At 53.1% G+C, this 22,022-nt stretch overlaps 1 protein-coding gene across 1 annotated transcript in view; it reads left to right on the top strand.

The window, feature by feature from the left end:
• The window catches only part of LOC107307310 (integrin alpha-L-like), a 40,094-nt gene that overhangs the window by 4,942 nt on the left and 13,130 nt on the right, over positions 1-22,022 (top strand). Inside the window, exons 3-11 of the mRNA XM_085518626.1 lie at positions 1,750-1,881; positions 5,194-5,418; positions 7,683-7,778; positions 9,425-9,504; positions 11,396-11,482; positions 14,758-14,833; positions 18,316-18,429; positions 20,056-20,124; positions 21,863-21,970. Coding sequence (XP_085374752.1) covers positions 1,750-1,881; positions 5,194-5,418; positions 7,683-7,778; positions 9,425-9,504; positions 11,396-11,482; positions 14,758-14,833; positions 18,316-18,429; positions 20,056-20,124; positions 21,863-21,970 — 987 coding nt within the window. The remainder of the gene's footprint in view (positions 1-1,749; positions 1,882-5,193; positions 5,419-7,682; positions 7,779-9,424; positions 9,505-11,395; positions 11,483-14,757; positions 14,834-18,315; positions 18,430-20,055; positions 20,125-21,862; positions 21,971-22,022) is intronic.

Raw genomic sequence — 22,022 nt, 5'->3', positions numbered from 1 at the left:
GGATCCTGCAATAGCGACCTCCTGCAGGTAGGGGGCGCTGTAACGCCGAGTCCCATAGGGAATAATGGAGCCCATAGGGATGCATGGGGACCAGCAATAGCGTCCTCCTGCAGGTAGCGGGCGCTGTAACATCGAGTCCCATAGGGAATAATGGAGTTCTTTGGGGATAATGGAGTTCCATAGGGAATAATGGGATCCTGCAATAGAGTTCTCCTGCAGGTATGGGGCGCTGTAATGGCTAGTCTCATAGGGAATAATGGAGCCCATAGGGGATAATGGGAGCCCATAGGGATGAATGGGAGCCCATACGGATGAATGGGAGCCCATAGGGAATAATGGGAGCCCATAGGGATGAATAGGAGCCCATAGGATATAATGGGAGCTTGCAATAGCGTCCTCCTGCAGGTAGGGGGCGCTCTAACGGCGAGTCCCATAGGGAATAATGGGAGTCCCGTAGGATATAATGGGAGCCCATAGGGATGAATGGGAGCCTGCAATAGCGTCCTCCTGCAGGTAGGGGGCGCTGTAACATCGAGTCCCATAAGGGATAATGGAGTCCATTGGGGATAATGGAGTTCCATAGGGAATAATGGGATCCTGCAATAGCGACCTCCTGCAGGTAGGGGGCGCTGTAACATCGAGTCCCATAGGGAATAATGGAGTTCTTTGAGGATAATGGAGTTCCATAGGGAATAATGGGATCCTGCAATAGAGTCCTCCTGCAGGTAGGGGGCGCTGTAATGGCTAGTCTCATAGGGAATAATGGAGCCCATAGGGGATAATGGGAGCCCATAGGGATGAATGGGAGCCCATAGGGAATAATGGAGCCCATAGGATATAATGGGGACCAGCAATAGCGTCCTCCTGCAGGTAGGGGGCGCTGTAACACCGAGTCCCATAGGAATAATGGAGCCCATAGGGAATAATGGAGTCCATAGGGATGAATGGAGCCCATAGGGGATAATAGGAGCCTGCAATAGCGTCCTCCTGCAGGTAGGGGGCGCTGTAACGCCGAGTCCCATAGGGAATAATGGAGTCCCATAGGGGATAATGGGAGCCCATAGGGAATAATTGGAGCCCACAGGGATGAATGGGAGCCCATAGGGGATAATGGAGCCCATAGGGATGAATGGGAGCCAGCAATGGAGTCCTTCTGCAGGTAGGGGGCGCTATAACCTGGAGTCCCATAGGGAATAATGGAACTTATGGGGCTCTGACCCCCACTTATGGGGCAGACACCCCACTTATGGGGCCCAAACCCCACTTATGGGGTGCTGACCCACACTTATGGGGTGCTGACCCACACATATGGGGCACTGGCCTTATTTGGGATTACTAATCCCCACTTATAGGGCACAAACCCCACTTATGGGGCCCAGCCTCTATTTGGGATCTCTGCCCCACACTTATGGGGCCCAAACCCCACTTATGGGGCTCTGACCCCCACTTATGGGGCCCAAACCCCACTCATGGGGCTCTGACCCCCACTTATGGGGCCCAAACCCCACTTATGGGTCTCTGACCCCCACTTATGGGGCAGAAACCCCACTTATGGGGCTATTACCCCCACTTATGGGGCACAAACCCCCCTTATCGGGTGCTGACCCACACATATGGGGCACTGACCCACACATATGGGGCACTGGCCTTATTTGGGATTCCGATCCCCACTTATGAGGCCCAAACCCCACTTATGGGGCCCAGGCCCTATTTGTGGTCCCTGCCCCACACTTATGGGTCGCCCCACAGCCGTGCCCCGAGGACTCGCTGACCCCAATGAGGCTGGCCGTCAATTACTCCCTGGACCCCGAATACCCCACAGACCCCACAGACGACCCCATTGCCGTCATCGACCCCATAACCAACTCGGCCTGGATTGAGGTGGGGGGATGTGGGGAGATATGGGGTGGATATGGGGGATATGGGGTGGTTATAGGGGGATATGGGGTGGTTATGGGGGGATATGGGGTGGTTATGGGGGGATATGGGGTGGTTATGGGGGGATATGGGGGGCCTATGGGGGGGCATGGGGTCATAGGGGGGAATATGGCATCCTGTGGGGTGGATATGGGGGGCTATGGGGTCATGTGGGGGGATATGGGGTTGATATGGGGTAGTTATGGGGTCATATGGGAGGATATGGGGTGAATATAGGGGGATATGGGGTGGATATAGGGGGATATGGGGGGCCTATGGGGGGGATATGGGGTCATGGGGGGTAGATATGGTATCCTATGGGGTGGATATGGGGGGCTATGGGGTCATATGGGGGGATATGGGGTTGATATGGGGTGGTTATGGGGTCATATGGGGGGATATGGGGTGAATATAGGGGGATATGGTGTGGTTATGGGGGGATATGGGGTGAATATAGGGAGATATGGGGGGCCTATGGGGGAGCATGGGGTCATAGGGGGAAATATGGGATCCTATGGGGTGAATATGGGGGGCTATGGGGTCATATGGGGGGATATGGGGTTGATATGGGGTGGTTATGGGGTCATATGGGGGGATATGGGGTTGATATGGGGTGGATATGGGAGGATATGGGGTGGTTATAGGGGGATATGGGGTGAATATAGGGGGATATGGGGTGAATATAGGGGGATATGGGGTGGTTATGGGGGGATATGGGGGGCCTATGGGGGGCCATGGGGTCATAGGGACAAATATGGGATCCTATGGGGTGGATATGGGGGTCTATGGGGTCATACTGGGGGATATGGGGTTGATATGGGGTGGTTATGGGGTAGTTATGGGGTCATATGGGGGGATATGGGATGGTTATGGGGTCATATAGGGGGATATAGGGTCATATGGGGTGGATATGGGGGGCTATGGGGTTGATATGGGGTAGTTATGGGGTCATATGGGGGGATATGGGATGGTTATGGGGGGATATGGGGTGGATATGGGGTCATATAGGGGAATATGGGGTCATATGGGGTATATATGGGGGGTATGGGGTGGTTAAGGGGGGATATGGGAGGTTATTGGGTATATATGGGTGGATATGGGGTGGTTATGGGGTGGTTATGGGGTGATTATGGGGCCATAGGGGGAGGATATGGGGGGGTGGTTATGGGGTGAATATAAAGGGATATGGGGTTAAATTGAGGGATATGGGGTGGATATAGGGGACGTGGGGTGGATATGGGGTGGTTATGGGGTCATATGGGGGATATGGGTTGGTTATGGGGTGGTTATGAGGTTATATAGGGTGGATATGGGGCCATATGGGGGATATGGGGTGGTTATGGGGTCATATGGAGTCATATTGGGGGGATATGGGGTGGATATGGGGCAGATATGGGGCAATATGGGGTGGTTATGGGGGAATATGGGGATATATGGGGTAGATATCGGGTTTTGGGGTGGTTATGGGGTCATATGGGGTCATATGGGGTGGTTATGGGTAGATATGGGGCAATATGGTGTGGTTATGGGCTGGTTATGGGGATATATGGGGATATATGGGGGGGATATGGGGCAATATGGGGTGGTTATGGGGTGGCTATGGGGGAATATGGGGGAATATGGGGGATATGGGGCAATATGGGGTGGTTATGGGGTGGATATGGGGTGGATATGGGGGATATGGGGATATATGGGGATATATGGGGTAGATATGGGGTTATGGGGTGGTTATGGGGTTATATGGGTTCATATGGGGTGGTTACGGGGTGGATATGGGGGAATATGGGGGTATATGGGGTCATATGGGGGCTATGGGGTGGTTATGGGGTGGCTATGGGGGGATATGGGGTTATATGGGGCAATATGGGGTGGCTATGGGGCGCTATGTGGCAGCTGTGGGATGGCTATGGGGTGGTTATGGCCCCATTCAACCAATTAAGCCCCAATTAACAGCCCTAATTAACCAACCCCCAATTAACCCCCCCAAGTGGCCCCTCATTAACCCCCAATTAACCCCTAATTAACACTAATTAACCCCCATCTCGCCCAATTACCCCTAATTAACCCCTAATTAACCCAAATTAACCCCCAATTAGCTACTAATTACCCCTTAATTACCCCTAATTACCCCTAATTAGCCACTAATTACCCATAATTACCCTAATTACCCACTAATTACACCTTGTTTACCCCTAATTTACCACTAATTATCCCTAATTACCACATAATTTCTCCAAATTAGCCACTGATTACCACTAATTATCCATAATCACCACTAATTAGCCACTAATTACCCCTTATTTACCCCTAATTAGCCACTAATTACCCCTAATTAGCCACAAATTACCCCTTATTTACCCCTAATTTACCACTAATTATCCCTAATTACCCCTAATTAGCCAGTAATTAGCCACTAATTACCCCTAATTAGCCACTAATTATCCCTAATTACCCTCTAATTGCCCCCTAATTATCTACTAATTGCCACTAAGTATCCCTAATTACTCCTAATTCCCCTTTAATTACCCCTAATTTCCCCTTAATTACCCCTAATTAGCCACTAATTACCCCTAATTAACCACTAATTGCCCCTAATTACCCCATAATTACCCCTAATTAGCCACCAATTACCACTAATTATCCCTAATTACCCCTAATTAGCTACTAATTACCCCTTAATTATCCCTAATTAACCACTAATTATACCTAATTACCCCATAATTACCCCCTAATTAGCCACTAATTACCTCTAATTATCCTTAATTACTCCGAATTACCCCTTAACTACCCCTAATTAGTCGCTAATTACCCCTAATTGGACACTAATTACCATTTAATTACCATTTAGTTACCACCAATTAGCCACTAATTACCCCTAATTAGCCACTAATTACCCTAATTACCTCTAATTAGCCACTAATTATCACTAATTAGCCACTAATTACCGCTAATTAGCCCAATTACCCCCTAATTACCACTAATTAGCCACTAATTACCCCCTGATGACCCCTAATTACCCACTTATTACCTTTAATTAGCCACTACTTACCCCTAATTATCCCTAATTAGCTACTAATTACCCCTAATTAACCCTAATTACCAATTAACCCCCTTCAATCGCCTTATTAACCCACCCACCCCCTAATTACCCGCTAATTATCCCTAATTACCCCTAATTGGCCACTAATTACCTTTAATTAGCCACTAATTACCCCCCTAATTAACCCCTAGTTAACCCTAATTAACCCCCCCCCCCCCCCCCCCCATATTAATTAGGTGCCGTACGAGCAGCGCTGCGGCTCGGCCGGGCTGTGTGACCCGGATGTGAGTTTGTCGGCTAGAGCGCCCCCTGGCGGAGCTGTGTTCCTGGGAGGACCGGAAGTGACGGCCGCCATCTTGGTGCCGCTGGAACTAAAGAACCGGGGAGGGGACGGACCCGGAGTCACCGTCAACTTCCGGAATCCGGCCGGAAGTGCTTTCAGGAGGGCTACGGCCAGCATGGTGGGTGAGGGGATCACGTGATTACGGAGATAACGGGGGGGGCGGGGGGGGGAAGGCCGCCATATTGGGGGAGATCACGTGATCATGGGGGGGGGGGGAGCTGGGAGCATATTGGGGGAGATCACGTGATCACGGATGTAAACGGGGAGCAGCCGCCATATTGGGGGAGATCACGTGATCACAGATGTGGGGGGGGGGGGCGGACGCCATATTGGGGGAGACCACGTGATCATGGATGCAAACGGGGGGGGGCGGCCGCCATGTTGGGGGAGATCACGTGATCACGTAAGGGGGTGGGGGCCACCATATTGGGGGAGATCACGTGATCATGGATGTAAACGGGGGGGAGCCGCCATCTTGGGGGAGATCACGTGATCATGGATGTAAATGGGGCGTACAGCCGCCATATTGGAGGAGATCACGTGATCACGAATTGGGGGGTGGGGGGGGCGGCCGCCATATTGGGGGAGATCACGTGATCATGGTTGGGGGTGGGGTGGCCGCCATATTGGGGGAGATCACGTGATGACAGATGGGGGGGGCGGCCGCCATATTGTGGGAGATCACATGATCGTGGGGGGAGGGGAAGAGCAATGGCGGCCATGTTGGGGATCACGTGATTGATGGTGGGGGGGGGGGGCGCTGATCATGTGATCACGGATGAAGGCCAGAGCAATGGCGGCCATGTTGGGCGGGTCACGTGATCGGGGGGGCGGGACCTCAAGTAATGCAGGCCATGTTGGAGATCACGTGATCACCCCATATTTGGGGGGGGGTGGGGGTCAATAAGGATCCCATATGGCCCCATATAGGGGGAAGGGGGTCAATAGGGGTCCTATATGACCCCATATGGGGCCATAAGGGTCTTCTATGGCCCTATATGGCCCTATATGGGGCCATAAGGGTCTTCTATGGCCTAATATGGGGCTATAAGCATCTCCTATGGCCCCATATGGGGCTATAAGGGTCTCCTATGGCCTTATATGGGGCCATAAGGGTCTGCTATGGCTCTATATGGCCCCATATATAGGGGAATGGGGGTCTATAAGGATCCCATATAGACCCATACAGGGGGGAAGGGGGTCAATAGGGGTCCTATATGACCGTATATGGGGCCATAAGGGTCTTCTATGGCCCTATATGGGGCCATAAGGGTCTTCTATGGCCCTATATGGGGCTATAAGGGTCTTCTATGGCCTTATATGGGGCTATAAGCATCTCCTATGGCCCCATGTGGGGCTATAAGGTTCTTCTATGGCCCTATATGGTCTCATATGGGGCCATAAGGGTCTTCTATGGCCTAATATGGGGCTATAAGCATCTCCTATGGCCCCATATGGGGCTATAAGTGTCTCCTATGGCCTTATATGGGGCCATAAGGGTCTGCTATGGCTCTATATGGCCCCATATATGGGGGAATGGGGGTCTATAAGGATCCCATATAGACCCATACAGGGGGGAAGGGGGTCAATAGGGGTCCTATATGACCGTATATGGGGCCATAAGGGTCTTCTATGGCCCTATATGGGGCCATAAGGGTCTTCTATGGCCCTATATGGGGCTATAAGGGTCTTCTATGGCCTTATATGGGGCTATAAGCATCTCCTATGGCCCCATGTGGGGCTATAAGGTTCTTCTATGGCCCTATATGGTCTCATATGGGGCTATAAGCGTCTCCTATGGCCCCATATGGGGCCATAAGGGTCTCCTATGCCCTTATATGGCCCTATAAAGGGCTATAAGGGTCTTCTATGCCCCTATATGGTCTCATATGGGGCTATAAGTGTCTCCTATGGCCCCATATGGGGCCATAAGGGTCTCCTATGGCCTTATATGGCCCTATATGGGGTTATAAGGGTCTGCTATGGCCCCATATGGGGCTATAAGGGTCTTCTATGGCCTTATATGGCCCTATAAGGGGCTATAAGGGTCTTCTATGACCCCATATGGGGCTATAAGGTTCTCCTATGGCCTTATATGGCCCTATATGGGGCTATAAGGGTCTCCTATGGCCTTATATGGGGCTATAAGGGTCTTCTATGGCCCTATATGGTCTCATATGGGGCTATAAGTGTCTCCTATGGCCCCATATGGGGCTATAAGAGTCCTCTATGGCCTTATATGGGCCTATATGGGATTATAAGGGTCTGCTATGGCCCCATATGGGGCTATAGGGGTCTCCTATGCCCTTATATGGCCCTATATGGGCCTATAAGGGACCCCTATGTCCCCCCCTAATAAAGCCCCATATATTTAATGTATAGGGCTCAACCCCGGTGCCCGTGGACTGCAGGGAGGGGGCAGAGGGGGGGACATTGAGGTGCCACGTGGGACACCCCGTATTTAGGGCTGACAGCACGGTAATGGGGGGCTATGGGGGGATATGGGGAGATATGGGGGGATATAGGGGTCTATGGGGGAATATGGGGGGGTCTATGGGGGAATATGGGGTCTATGGGGGACTATGGGGGTCTATGGAGTTCTATGGGCTGACAGCACGGTAATGGGGGACATGGGGGTCTATGGGGGGACATGGGGAGATATGGGGTGGCTATGGGGTCTATGGGGGGATATGGGGTGGCTATGGGGTCTATGGGGGGATATGGGGTGGCTATGGGGGGGACATGGGGGTCTATGGGGGCATATGGGGAGATATGGGGGGCTATGAGGATATAGGGGGGATATGGGGGGCTATGGGGGGCTATGGGGGGATATAGGGGTCTATGGAGAGATATGGGGGGATATAGGGGTCTATGGGGGATATAGGGGGACATAGGGGTCTATGAGGGGATATAGGGGTCTATGGTGGGACATGGGGGTCTATGGGGGGATATAGGGATCCATGGGGGGATATGGGGGGACATAGGGGGATAAGGGGGGATATAGGGGTCTATGGGGGGGTATGGGGAGATATGGGAGGATATGGGGGTCTATGGGGGGATATAGGGGTCTATGGGGGGATATAGTGTCTATGGGGGGATATGGGGGGATATAGGGGTCTATGGGGGGATATGGGGGGATATAGGGGTCTATGAGGGGATATGGGGGGTCTATGGGGGAATATGGGGGGACATAGGGGTCTATGGGGGGATATGGGGTGGCTATGGGGTCTATGGGGGGGTATGGGGGGATATATGGGTCTATGGGGGGATATGGGTGGGATATGGGGTTCTATGGGGGGGTATGGGGAGATATGGGAGGATATGGGGGTCTATGGGGGGATATGTGGGTCTATGGGGGGATATAGGGGGGATTTAGGGGTCTATGGGGGGACATGGGGGTCTATGGGAGGATATGGGGTGGCTATGGGGTCTGTGGGGGGCTATGGGGGGATACAGGGGTCTATGGGGGGATATGGGGGGGATATGGGGGGATATGGGGTTCTATGGGGGGGTATGGGGAGATATGGGAGGATATGGGGGTCTATGGGGGGATATAGGGGGATATAGGGGTCTATGGGGGGATATAGTGTCTATGGGGGGATATAGGGGTCTATGAGGGGATATGGGGGGTCTATGGGGGGATATAGGGGTCTATGGGGGGATATAGAGGTCTATGGGGGAATATGGGGGGACATAGGGGTCTGTGGGGGGATATGGGGGGACATGGCGGTCTATGGGGGGATATGGGGAGATATGGGGGTCTATGGGGGGATATAGGGTCTATGGGGTGGCTATGGGGTCTATGGGGGGGTATGGGGGGATATCGGGGTCTATGGGGGGATATAGGGGTCTATGGGGGAATATGGGGGGATATAGGGGGTCTATGAAGGGATATAGGGGTCTATGGGGCTATGGGGGAATATGGGGGGATATAGGGGGTCTATGAAGGGATATAGGGGTCTATGGGGCTATGGGGGGATATGGGGGTGTATGGGGGGATATGGGGGTCTATGGGGATATGGGGGGCATATGGGGGGCAATGGGGGGCTATGGAGCTGTATGGGAATCTATGGGGCTCTATGGGGCACTATGTGGGGCTCTATGGGGCTGTGCCCCCCATTCAGGTGCTGCTGGAGCTGAGCCTGGAGCTGAACCAGAACCAGTCGTGGGGGGGAGAGATCAGCATGTGGGTCAATGTCAGCAGGTGGGTTATGGGGCGATATGGGGATATGGGGCAATATGGGGTGGTTATGGGGAGATATGGGGTGGTTATGGGGGGTATGCGGTCATATGGGGGGATATGAGGTGGTTATGGGGGGATATGGGGTCATATGCGGTGGTTATGGGGGGATATGGGGTGGTTATGTTGGGATATGGGGTCATATGGGGTAGATATGGGGGATATGGGGGAATATGGGGTGGTTATGGGGGGATATGGGGTGGTTATGGGGGGATATGGGGTGGTTATGTGGTATATGGGGTCATATAGGGGGTTATGGGGAGATATGGGGGGGATATGGGGAGATATGGGGTGGTTATGGGGGGAGATGGGGGATATGGGGCGATATGGGTTGGTTATGGGGGATATGGGGGATTTGGGGGTCATATGGGGTAGATGTGGGGGGACATGGGGTCATATGGGGAGTTATGGGGTGGATATGGGGTGGTTATGGGGGGCTATGGGGTGGTTATGGGAGGTGATGGGGGATATGAGGTGATATGGGGTGGTTATGGGGGGATATGGGGTCATATGGGGTGGATAGAGTGGGGATATGGGGTGGCTGTGGGGTGGTTATGGGGAGATATGGGGTGGTTATGGAGGGATATGGAGGGATATGGGGGGATATGGGAGGATATGGGGTGGTTATGGGGGGGTATATGGGAATTTAGGGGTCATATGGGGGGATATGGCGGATATGGGGGGATATGGGGGGAGATGGGGTCATATGGGGGTTATGGGGGGATATAGGGGGGTTATGGGGGATATGGGGTCATATGGGGTGGATAGAGTGGGGATATGGGGTGGCTGTGGGGTGGTTATGGGGGGATATGGGGTCATATGGGAGGTTATGGGGGATATGGGGTGGTTATGGGGTCTCTATGGGTCCCTATGTGTCTCTATGGGTCCCTATGGGTCTCTATGTGTCCCTATGGGTCTCTATGGGTCTCTATGGGGTCCCTATAGGTCCCTATTGGTCCCTATGGGTCTCTATGGGTCTCTATGGGTCCCTATGGGTCTCTATGGGTCCCTATGTGTCCCTATGTATCCCTATGTGTCTCTATGTGTCTCTATGTGTCCCTATGGGTCTCTATGAGTCTCTATGGGTCCCTATGTGTCTCTATGGGTCTCTATGGGTCTCTATGGGGTCCCTATAGGTCCCTATGGATCTCTATGGGTCCCTATGTGTCTCTATGGGTTTCTATGGGTCCCTATTGGTCTCTATGGGTCTCTATGGGTCCCTATGGGTCCCTATGGGTCCCTATGGGTCCCTATGGGTCTCTATGGGTCTCTATGGGTCCTATGGGTCCCTATGGTTCTCTATGGGTCTCTATGGGTCCTTATGGGTCCCTATGGGTCCTTATGGGTCCTTATGGGTCTCTATGGGTCTCTATGGGTCTCTATGTGTCCCTATGTGTCCCTATGGGTCCCTATGTGTCCCTATGTGTCCCTATGTGTCCCTATGTGTCTCTATGTGTCCCTATGTGTCCCTATGTGTCCCTATATGTCCCTATGTGTCCCTATGTGTCTCTATGTGTCCCTATGTGTCCCTATGTATCCCTATGTGTCCCTATGTGTCCCTATGTGTCCCTATGTGTCCCTATGGGTCTCTATGGGTCTATATGGGGTCTCTATGTGTCCCTATGTGTCTCTATGTGTCCCTATGGGTCCCTATGTGTCCCTATGTGTCCCTATGTGTCCCTATGGGTCCCTATGTGTCCCTATGTGTCCCTATGTGTCCCTATGTGTCCCTATGTGTCCCTATGTGTCCCTATGTGTCCCTATGTGTCCCTATGGGTCTCTATGTGTCCCTATGTGTCCCTATGTGTCCCTATGGGTCCCTATGGGGCCGTAACCCCGTTTCTCCCCGTTCCAGCCCCACTGAATCCCGTCTCACGGTGTCCGACAACTCGCTGCTCTGGAGCGCCCCCGTGCGGTACCGGGTGGGAGCCGCGGTCACGTGGTGAGTGGAGACACATAGGGGACATGGAGGGATATAGAGATACATAGAGATCCCATAGAGACCCATAGAGACCCCATAGAGACCCCATAGGGGGACATAGGGACACATAGAGATATATAGAGATACATAGGGGGACATAGAGAGTCATAGGGACATATAGGGACACATAGGGACACATAGAGACCCATAGGGACCCATAGGGACACATAGGGAAACATAGAGACATATAGAGACCCCATAGAGACCCCATAGGGACACATAGAGATACATAGGGACACATAGGGACACATAGGGACACATAGGGATCTATAGGGACCTCATAGAGACACATAGAGACCCCACAGAGATCCATGGGGACACATAGGGACACATAGGGAGATATAGGGACATATAGGGACACATGGGGACACATAGGGACCCCATGGAGACCCCATAGAGACCCATAGAGTCACATAGGGATCTATAGGGACACATAGAGACCCCATAGAGACCCATAGGGACACATAGGGACCCCATAGAGAGATATAGAGACTCATAGGGACCCATAGGGACACATAGAGACAAATAGGGGGACATAGGGAGTCATAGGGACACATAGGGATCTATAGGGACCCCATAGAGACCCCATAGAGATACATACAGACACATAGGGACATATAGGGACCCCATAGGGAGACATAGGGACATATAGGGACACATAGGGATCCATAGAGATACATAGAGACCCCATAGAGACCCCATAGGGACATATAGGGACACATAGGGACCCATAGGGTTCCATAGAGACCCCATAGAGACCCCATAGGGACATACAGGGACACATAGAGATACATAGGGACCCCATAGGGACACATAGGGACACATAGGAACCCCATAGAGATACATAGGGACCCATAGAGACCCCTTAGAGACCCCACAGGGGGACATAGGGATACATAGAGATACATAGGGACATATAGAGACCCATAGAGACCCATAGGGAGACATAGGGACATATAGAGACACATAGGGACCCCATAGAGACACATAGGGGGACATAGGGGGACATAGAGACCCCATAGGGGGATATAGGGATCCATAGAGACCCCATAGGGGGACATAGAGAGTCATAGTGACCCCATATAGACCCCATAAGGGGACATAGAGAGTCATAGTGACCCCATATAGACCCCATAGGGGGACATAGGGACACATAGAGATACATACGGACACATAGGGACACATAGGGGGACATAGAGATAAATAGGGACACATAGGGATCTATAGGGACACAGAGGGAGACATAGGAACACATAGGGACAGATAGAGAGACATAGGGACCCCATAGGGACACATAGGGACCCCATTGGGAGATATAGGGACACAGACGGACACATAGGGACACAAAGAGATACATAGGGACATATAGGGATCTATAGGGACACATAGAGATACATAGTGACCCCATAGAGACACATAGGGACACATAGGAACCCCATAGAGATACATAGGGACCCATAGAGACCCCTTAGAGACCCCATAGGGGGACATAGGGACACATAGGGACCATAGAGAGACATAGGGACCCATAGAGACCCCATAGGGACATATAGAGATCCATAGAGACCCATAGGGACATATAGGGACACATAGAGATACATAGAGACCCCATAGGGACCCCATAGGGAGATATAGGGACACATAGAGACCCCATAGGGACCCCATAGGGAGATATAGGGACACATAGAGACCCCATAGGGACACATAGAGATACATAGGGACACATAGGGACACATTGAGATCCCATAGAGACACATAGGGACACATAGGGATACATAGGGGGACATAGGAGGCCCCATAGGGACCCCATAGAGATCCATAGAGACCACATAGGGACATATAGGGACACATAGGGACCCCATAGGGACACACAGAGGGACATGGGGACATATAGAGACATATAGGGATACATAGGGGCCCATAGAGAGACATTGGGACTCATAGAGACCCCATAGAGACCGCATAGAGACCCCATAGGGGGACATAGAGAGTCATAGGGACACATAGGGATCTATAGGGACCCCATAGAGACCCCATAGAGATACATACGGACACATAGGGACATATAGGGACACATAGGGACCCATAGAGATACATAGAGACCCCATAGAGACCCCATAGGGACACATAGGGACACATAGGAACCCCATAGAGATACATAGGGACCCATAGAGACCCCTTAGAGACCCCATAGGGGGACATGGGGACACATAGAGATACATAGGGGGACATAGGAACCCCATAGGGGGACATAGGGGGACATGGGGACCCCATAGGGACACATAGGGACATATAGGAGCCCCATAGAGACCCATAGGGACTCATAGGGACCCATAAGGACCCATAGGGACCCATAGAGACCCATAGGGACACACAGGGACACATAGGGACACATAGAGACCCCATCGAGACCCCATAGGGGGACATAGGGGGACATAGGGAAATATAGGGACCCCATAGAGACCCCATATGGGGACATAGGGACACATAGACGGACCCCATAGAGATACATACGGACACATAGGGACATATACAGATACATAGGGATACATAGAGACCCCATAGGAACACATAGGGACCCATAGAGATACATAGAGACCCCATAGGGACATATAGGGACACATAGGGACCCCATAGGGACACATAGGGACACATAGGGACCCATAGAGACCCATAGTGACCCCATAGAGACTCCATAGAGACTCATAGGGACCCATAGGGACACATAGAGAGACACAGAGAGACATAGTGACCCCATAGGGACACATAGGGACCCATGGGGACATATAGGGACCTATAGAGACACATAAGGACCCATAGGGACACATAGAAACACATAGGGACACATAGGGACCCATAGAGACCCATAGAGCCCCATAGAGACACATAGGGACCCATAGAGACCCCATAGAGCCCCATAGAGACACATAGAGCCCCATAGAGACACATAGGGACCCATAGAGACCCCATAGAGCCCCATAGAGACACATAGAGCCCCATAGAGACACATAGGGACCCATAGAGACCCCATAGAGCCCCATAGAGACACATAGAGCCCCATAGAGACACATAGGGACCCCATAGGGACACATAGGGACCCATAAGGACCCCATAGGGACACATAGAGACCCATAGTGACCCCATAGAGACCCATAACGACCCCATAGGGACCCACAGTGACCCTATAGGGGACCCCCATGGGGTCCCTATAAGGACCCCCATTTCCCCCCCCCTAGGCTGGAGGACTCCACCCCATATCTCAACTTCACCCCCGGCCAGACCCACAGCTCAACACTGAGGCACCATTACCAGGTGATCAACCCCATAACTGCCCATATCCGCCCCATAACTGCCCCATAACTGCCCCATAGTGACCCCATAACCATCCCATAACCACCCCATAGCTGCCCCATAACTACCCCATATCCCCCCATACCACCCCATAACCCCATATCCCCCCTTATCTACCCCATACTGCCCCATACCACCCCATATCACCCCATACCACCCCATAACTACCCCATATCCCCCCATAACCACCCCATAACCCCATATCCCCCCTTATCTACTCCATACTAAGCCATAGCCACCCCATAACCCCATATCCTCCCCTAATCTACCCCATACTACCACATAGCCACCCCATAACTACCCCATATCACCCCATATCCCCCCATAACCACCCCATAACCCCATATCCCCCCCTTATCTACCCCATACTACCCCATAGCCACCCCATAACCACCCCATATCCCCCCTTACCACCCCATAACCCCATATCCTCCCCTTATCTACCCCATACTACCCCATAGCCACCCCATATCCCCCCATAACTACCCCATATGACCCCATATCCCCCCATAACCACCCCATAACCCCATATCCTCCCCTTATCTACCCCATACTACCCCATAGCCACCCCATAACCACCCCATATGACCCCATAACCACCCCATAACCCCATATCCTCCCCTTATCTACCCCATACTACCCCATATGACCCCATAACTACCCCATATCCCCCCATAACCACCCCATAACCCCATGTCCTCCCCTTATCTACCCCATACTGCCCCATAGCCACCCCATAACTACCCCATGTCCCCCCATACCACCCCATATGACCCCATATCCCCCCATACCACCCCATAACTACCCCATATCTCCCCATAACCACCCCATATGACCCCATATCCTCCCATACCACCCCATAATGACCCCATATCCCCCCATAACCACCCCATAACCCCATATCCCCCCTTATCTACCCCATACTACCCCATAGCCACCTCATAACTACCCCATATCCCCCCATACCACCCCATATTACCCCATATCCCCCCATAACCACCCCATATCTGCCCCATATCCCCCCATAACCACCCCATAACCCCATATCCCCCCTTATCTACCCCATACTACCCCATAGCCACCCCATAACTACCCCATATCCCCCCATACCACCCCATATTACCCCATATCCCCCCATAACCACCCCATAACCCCATGTCCTCCCCTTATCTACCCCATACTACCCCATAGCCACCCCATAACTACCTCATATCCCCCCTATATGACCCCATATCCCCCCATATCACCCCATAACCCCATATCCCCCTTTTATCTATCCCATACTGCCCCATAGCCACCCCATATCCACCCCATATCCCCCCATATCTGCCCCATAGCCACCCCATAACCACCCCATATCCCCCCATAACAACCCCATAACCCCTTATCTCCCCCTTATCTACCCCATACTACCCCATAGCCCCCCCATAACTACCCATATCCCCCCATATCCACCCCAAAACCCCATATCCTCCCCTTATCTACCCCATATCCCCCCATATCTCCCCATATGACCCCATATCCCCCCATAACCACCCCATAACCCCATATCCCCCCCTTATCTACCCCATACTACCCCATAGCCACCCCATAACCACCCCATATCCCCCCATAACCACCCCATATGACCCCATATCCCCCCATATCCACCCCATAACCCCATATCCTCCCCTTATCTACCCCATACTACCCCATAGCCACCCCATAACCACCCCATATGACCCCATATCCCCCCATAACCACCCCATAACCCCATATTTTCCCCTTATCTACCCCATATCACCCCATAACCGCCCCATAACCCCATATCCTCCCCTAATCTACCCCATACTACCACATAGCCACCCCATAACTACCCCATATCACCCCATATCCCCCCCATGACCCCATAACAACCCCATATCCCCCCCATACCCCCTCATATCCTCTCATATGACCCCATATCTCCCCATATGACCCCATATACCCCCATAATCACCCCAAAACCCCATATCTCCCCCTTATCTACCCCATACTACCCCATAGCCACCCCATAACTACCACATATCCCCCCATACCGCCCCATAACCCCATATCCCCCCCTTATCTACCCCATACTACCCCATAGCCACCCCATAACCCCATATCCCCCCATACCACCCCATAATGACCCCATATCCCCCCATAACCACCCCATAACCCCATATCCCCCCTTATCTACCCCATACTACCCCATAGCCACCCCATAACTACCCCATATCCCCCCATAACCACCCCATATTACCCCATATCCCCCCATAACCACCCCATAACCCCATGTCCTCCCCTTATCTACCCCATACTGCCCCATAGCCACCCCATAACTACCCCATGTCCCCCCATATCCCCCCATAACCCAATATCCCCCCCTTATCTACCCCATACTGCCCCATAGCCACCCCATAACTACCCCATATCCCCCCATATCCCCCCATAACCCCATATCCCCCCCTTATCTACCCCATACTACCCCATAGCCACCCCATAACCCCATATCCCCCCATACCACCCCATATGACCCCATATCCCCCCATAACCACCCCATAACCCCTTATCTCCCCCTTATCTACCCCATACTACCCCATAGCCCCCCCATAACTACCCCATATCCCCCCCTTATCTACCCCATACTACCCCATAGCCACCCCATAACCACCCCATATCCCCCCATACCACCCCATAACCCCATATCCTCTCCTTATCTACCCCATACTGCCCCATATCCCCCCATAACCACCCCATAACCCCATATCCCCCCTTATCTACCCCATACCACCCCATATGACCCCATAGCCCCCCATAACCACCCCATAACCCCATATCCCCCCTTATCTACCCCATACTACCCCATATGACCCCAAAACTACCCCATATCCTCCCCTTATCTACCCCATACTACCCCATAGCCACCCCATATCCACCCCATATCCCCCCATATCTGCCCCATAGCCACCCCATAGCCACCCCATATCCACCCCATATCCCCCCATACCACCCCATAACCCCATATCCTCTCCTTATCTACCCCATACTACCCCATAACCACCACATATCCCCCCATAACCACCCCATTACCCCATATCCCCCCTTATCTATCCCATACTACCCCATAGCCACCCCATAACTACCCCATATCCCCCCATAACCACCCCATAACCCCATATCTCCCCTTATCTACCCCATACTACCCCATAGCAACCCCATAACTACCCCATATCCCCCCATACCACCCCATAACCACCCCATATCCCCCCATAACCACCCCATATGACCCCATAGCCCCCCATAACCACCCCATATCCCCCCATACCACCCCATATGACCCCATATCCCCCCATACCCCATTTCCTCCCCCCATTCATAACTTACCCCCATTCATTCATTCTTCCCCCCCCCCCCCCCCATTCATTCATGTTCCCGTCCAGGTTCAGATTCTTCTCCCCCCTCCCCCCGGTGCCCCCCAACTCAACCTCAGCTCCTTCCTGCTGCTGCCCCACAAGCTGCCCCACGGCATGGAATGGAGCCCCAGCGTCACCATGGTGAGACCCACAGCTGCCCCATAGAGACCCCATAGCTGCCCCTTAGAGAACCAATAGAGACCCCATAGAGACCCCATAGCTGCCCCATAAAGATCCCATAGGGTTCCATTGAGATCCATTGAGACCCATAGAGACCCATAGGGTCCCCATAGAGACCCCATAGCTGCCCCATAGAGACCCATAGGGTTCCATTGAGATCCATTGAGTTCCATTGAGATCGATAGGGACCCCATAGAGACCCCATAGATGCCCCATAGCTGCCCCCTAGCTGCCCTATAGTGACCCCACAGATATCCCATAGCTGCCCCATAGAGACCCCATAGCTGCCCCATAGAGAACCCATAGCTGCCCCATAAGCTGCCCCACAGCATGGAATGGAGCCCCAGTGTCACCATGGTGAGACCCACAGCTGCCCCATAGACACCCCATAGGGTTCCATTGAGATCCATTGAGACCCATGGGGACCCCTTAGAGACCCCATAGCTGCCCCATACTTGCCCCATAGAGACCCCATAGCTGCCCTATAGTGACCCCATAGATATCCTATAGCTGCCCCATAGAGACCCCGTAGGGTTCCATTGAGATCCATTGAGTTCCATTGAGATCAATTGAGACCCATAGGGACCCCTTAGAGACCCCATAGGGACCCATAGCTGCCCCATAGAGACCCCATAGCTGCCCCATAGAGATCCGATAGCTGCCCCATAGAGACCCCATAGAGACCCCATAGCTGCCCCATAGCTGCCCCATAGAGACCCCATAGTGACCCCATAGCTGCCCCATAGAGACCCCATAACTACCCCATAGCTGCCCCATAGAGACCACATAGCAACCCCATAGAGACCCCACAGCTGCCCAATAGAGACCCCATAGAGACCCCATAACCACCTCATAGCTGCCCCATAGAGACCCCATAGTGACCCCATAGCTGCCCCATAGAGACCCCATAGAGACCCCATAGTGACCCCATAGCTGCCCCATATCTCCCCATAACCACCCCATATCTCCCCATAACCACCCCATATCACCCCATATCCACCCCATATCACCCCATATCCCCCCATAACCACCCCATATCACCCCGTATCTCCCCATAAGCACCCCATAACTACCCCATAACCAGGCCATATTCCCCCCATATCCACCCCATATTTCCCCATAGCCACCCCATATCCCCCCATAACCGCCCCATATCCCCTCATAACCACCCCATAACCACCCCATAACCACCCCATATCTCCCCATAACCACCCCATAACCACTCCATATTTCCCCGTAGCCACCTCCTATCACCCCATATCCCCCCATATGACCCCATAGCCACCCCATATCCCCCCATATCCCCCCATAACCACCCCATAACCACCCCATAGCCACCCCATATCCCCCCATAACCGCCCCATAACCACCCCATAACTACCCTATAACCACCCCATATCTCCCAATAACCACCCCATAACCACCCCATAACCACCCTATATCCCCCCATAACTGCCCCATAACCACCCCATAACCACCCCATATCCCCCCACCCATCTATAGGGCAGGGAAGGGGGTCTCAGAGCGGCGGCCCCATAAGTGTGGGGTGATGGGGGCGGGTTTGGGGTCACCATCCATCCCATACAGGACAATGGAGCCGAGTGCCAAGAGCTGCGGGGACAGAAGGATGTGGGGCCGCTATGGGGCCTGGAGAAGGTGGGGTTATGGGGTGGATATAGGGCGGCTATGGGGTGATATGGGGTGGTTATAGGGGATATGGGGTGGTTATGAGGGGGTTATGGGGTGGCTATGGGGGATATGGGGTGGATGTGGGGTGGTTATGGGGTGGTTATGAGGGATATGGGGGGTTATGGGGTGATATGGGGTGGTTATGGGGTGATATGGGGGATATGTGGTGGTTATGGGGTGATATGGGGTGGTTATGGGGGATATGGGGTGGTTATGGGGGATATGGGGTGGTTATAGGGGGATATGGGGTGGTTATGGGGGATATGGGGTGGTTATGGGGGATAAGGGGTGGTTATGGGGGATATGGGGTGGTTATAGGGGGATATGGGGTGGTATGGGGTGGATATGGGGTGGTTATGGGGTGGGTATGGGGTGGTTATGGGGTGGATATAGGGCGGCTATGGGGTGATATGGGGTGGATATGGGGTGGATATGGGGGATATGGTGTGGTTATGGGGTAATATGGGGGTTATGGGGTGGTTATGGGGGGATATGGGGTGGGTATGGGGTGATATGGGGTGGATATGGGGGAATATGGGGTGGATATGGGGGCTATGGGGTGGTTATGGGGTCGGTGGGGGGTTATGGGGTGATATGGGGTGGTTATGGGGCAGTTATGGGGTCGTTATGGGTGATATGGGGTGGTTATGGGGTCATATGGGGGGATATGGGGTGGTTATAGGGTCAGAGGGGTTATGGGGTGGTTATGGGGCGGTTATGGGGGGCTATGGGGTGGTTATGGGGTGGTTATGAGGGATATGGGGGGTTATGGGGTGATATGGGGTGGTTATGGGGTGATATAGGGCAGCTATGGGGTGATATGGGGTGGTTATGGGGTGATATGGGGTGGTTATGGGGTCAGTGGGGTGTTATGGGGTGGTTATGGGGGATATGGGGTGGTTATGGGGGGATATGGGGTGGTATGGGGTGGATATGGGGTGGTTATGGGGTGGGTATGGGGTGGTTATGGGGTGGATATAGGGCAGCTATGGGGTGATATGGGGTGGTTATGGGGTGATATGGGGTGGTTATGGGGTGATATGGGAGATATGGGGCGGTTATGGGGTGATATGGGGTGGATGTGGGGTGATATGGAGCCGCTATGGGGCCTGGAGAAGGTGGGGTCATGGGGTGGATATAGGGCGGTTATGGGGTGATATGGGGGATATGGGTGGATATGGGGTGATATGGGGCTGTTATGGTGAGTTATGGGGTGTTCATGGGATGATATTGGGTGGTTATGGGGTGGATATGGGGGATATGGGTTGGTTATGGGGTTATGGAATGGTTCTGGGGTTATGGGGCTGTTATGGGGTGGTTATGGGGCAGTTATGGGGTTATGGGGCAGTTATGGGGCAGTTATGGGGTGGTTATGGGGCATGGGCTGTTATGGGGTGTCTATGGGGTTATGGGACGGTTCTGGGGTTATAAGGCTGTTATGGGGTGGCTATGGGGTGGCTATGGGGTGGTTATGGGGTGGTTATGGGGTGGTTATGGGGCATGGGCTGTTATGGGTCGGCTATGGGGCAGTTATGGGGTGGTTATGGGGTGGTTATGGGGCATGGGCTGTTATGGGTCGGCTATGGGGCAGTTGTGGGGTGGTTATGGGGTGGTTATGGGGTGCTTATGGGGTGGTTATGGGGCAGTTATGGGGTGGTTATGGGGCAGGCTGTGGGTCTGAGCCCCACATTCCCCCCCTCTATAGGGCTGCATCCCCCCTAACCCCCCCCTGTTGTTCCGCTGCCCCATGGGATCCCACTTGGGGGGCAGAGTGACACTGAGCGCCAACATCACACCCCCAACACAAGGACAGGTGGGGAGATATGGGGCGCTATGGGGCGCTATGGGGCACTATGGGGCACTAT

The sequence above is a fragment of the Coturnix japonica genome, chromosome 17, assembly GCF_054131305.1.
Source record: "Coturnix japonica strain WE chromosome 17, WE-NBRP24, whole genome shotgun sequence".
In the NCBI taxonomy this organism is placed as follows: domain Eukaryota; kingdom Metazoa; phylum Chordata; class Aves; order Galliformes; family Phasianidae; genus Coturnix; species Coturnix japonica.
Note: the sequence above shows the minus strand (reverse complement) of the source record. Positions and strands in the feature narration are given on the sequence as shown.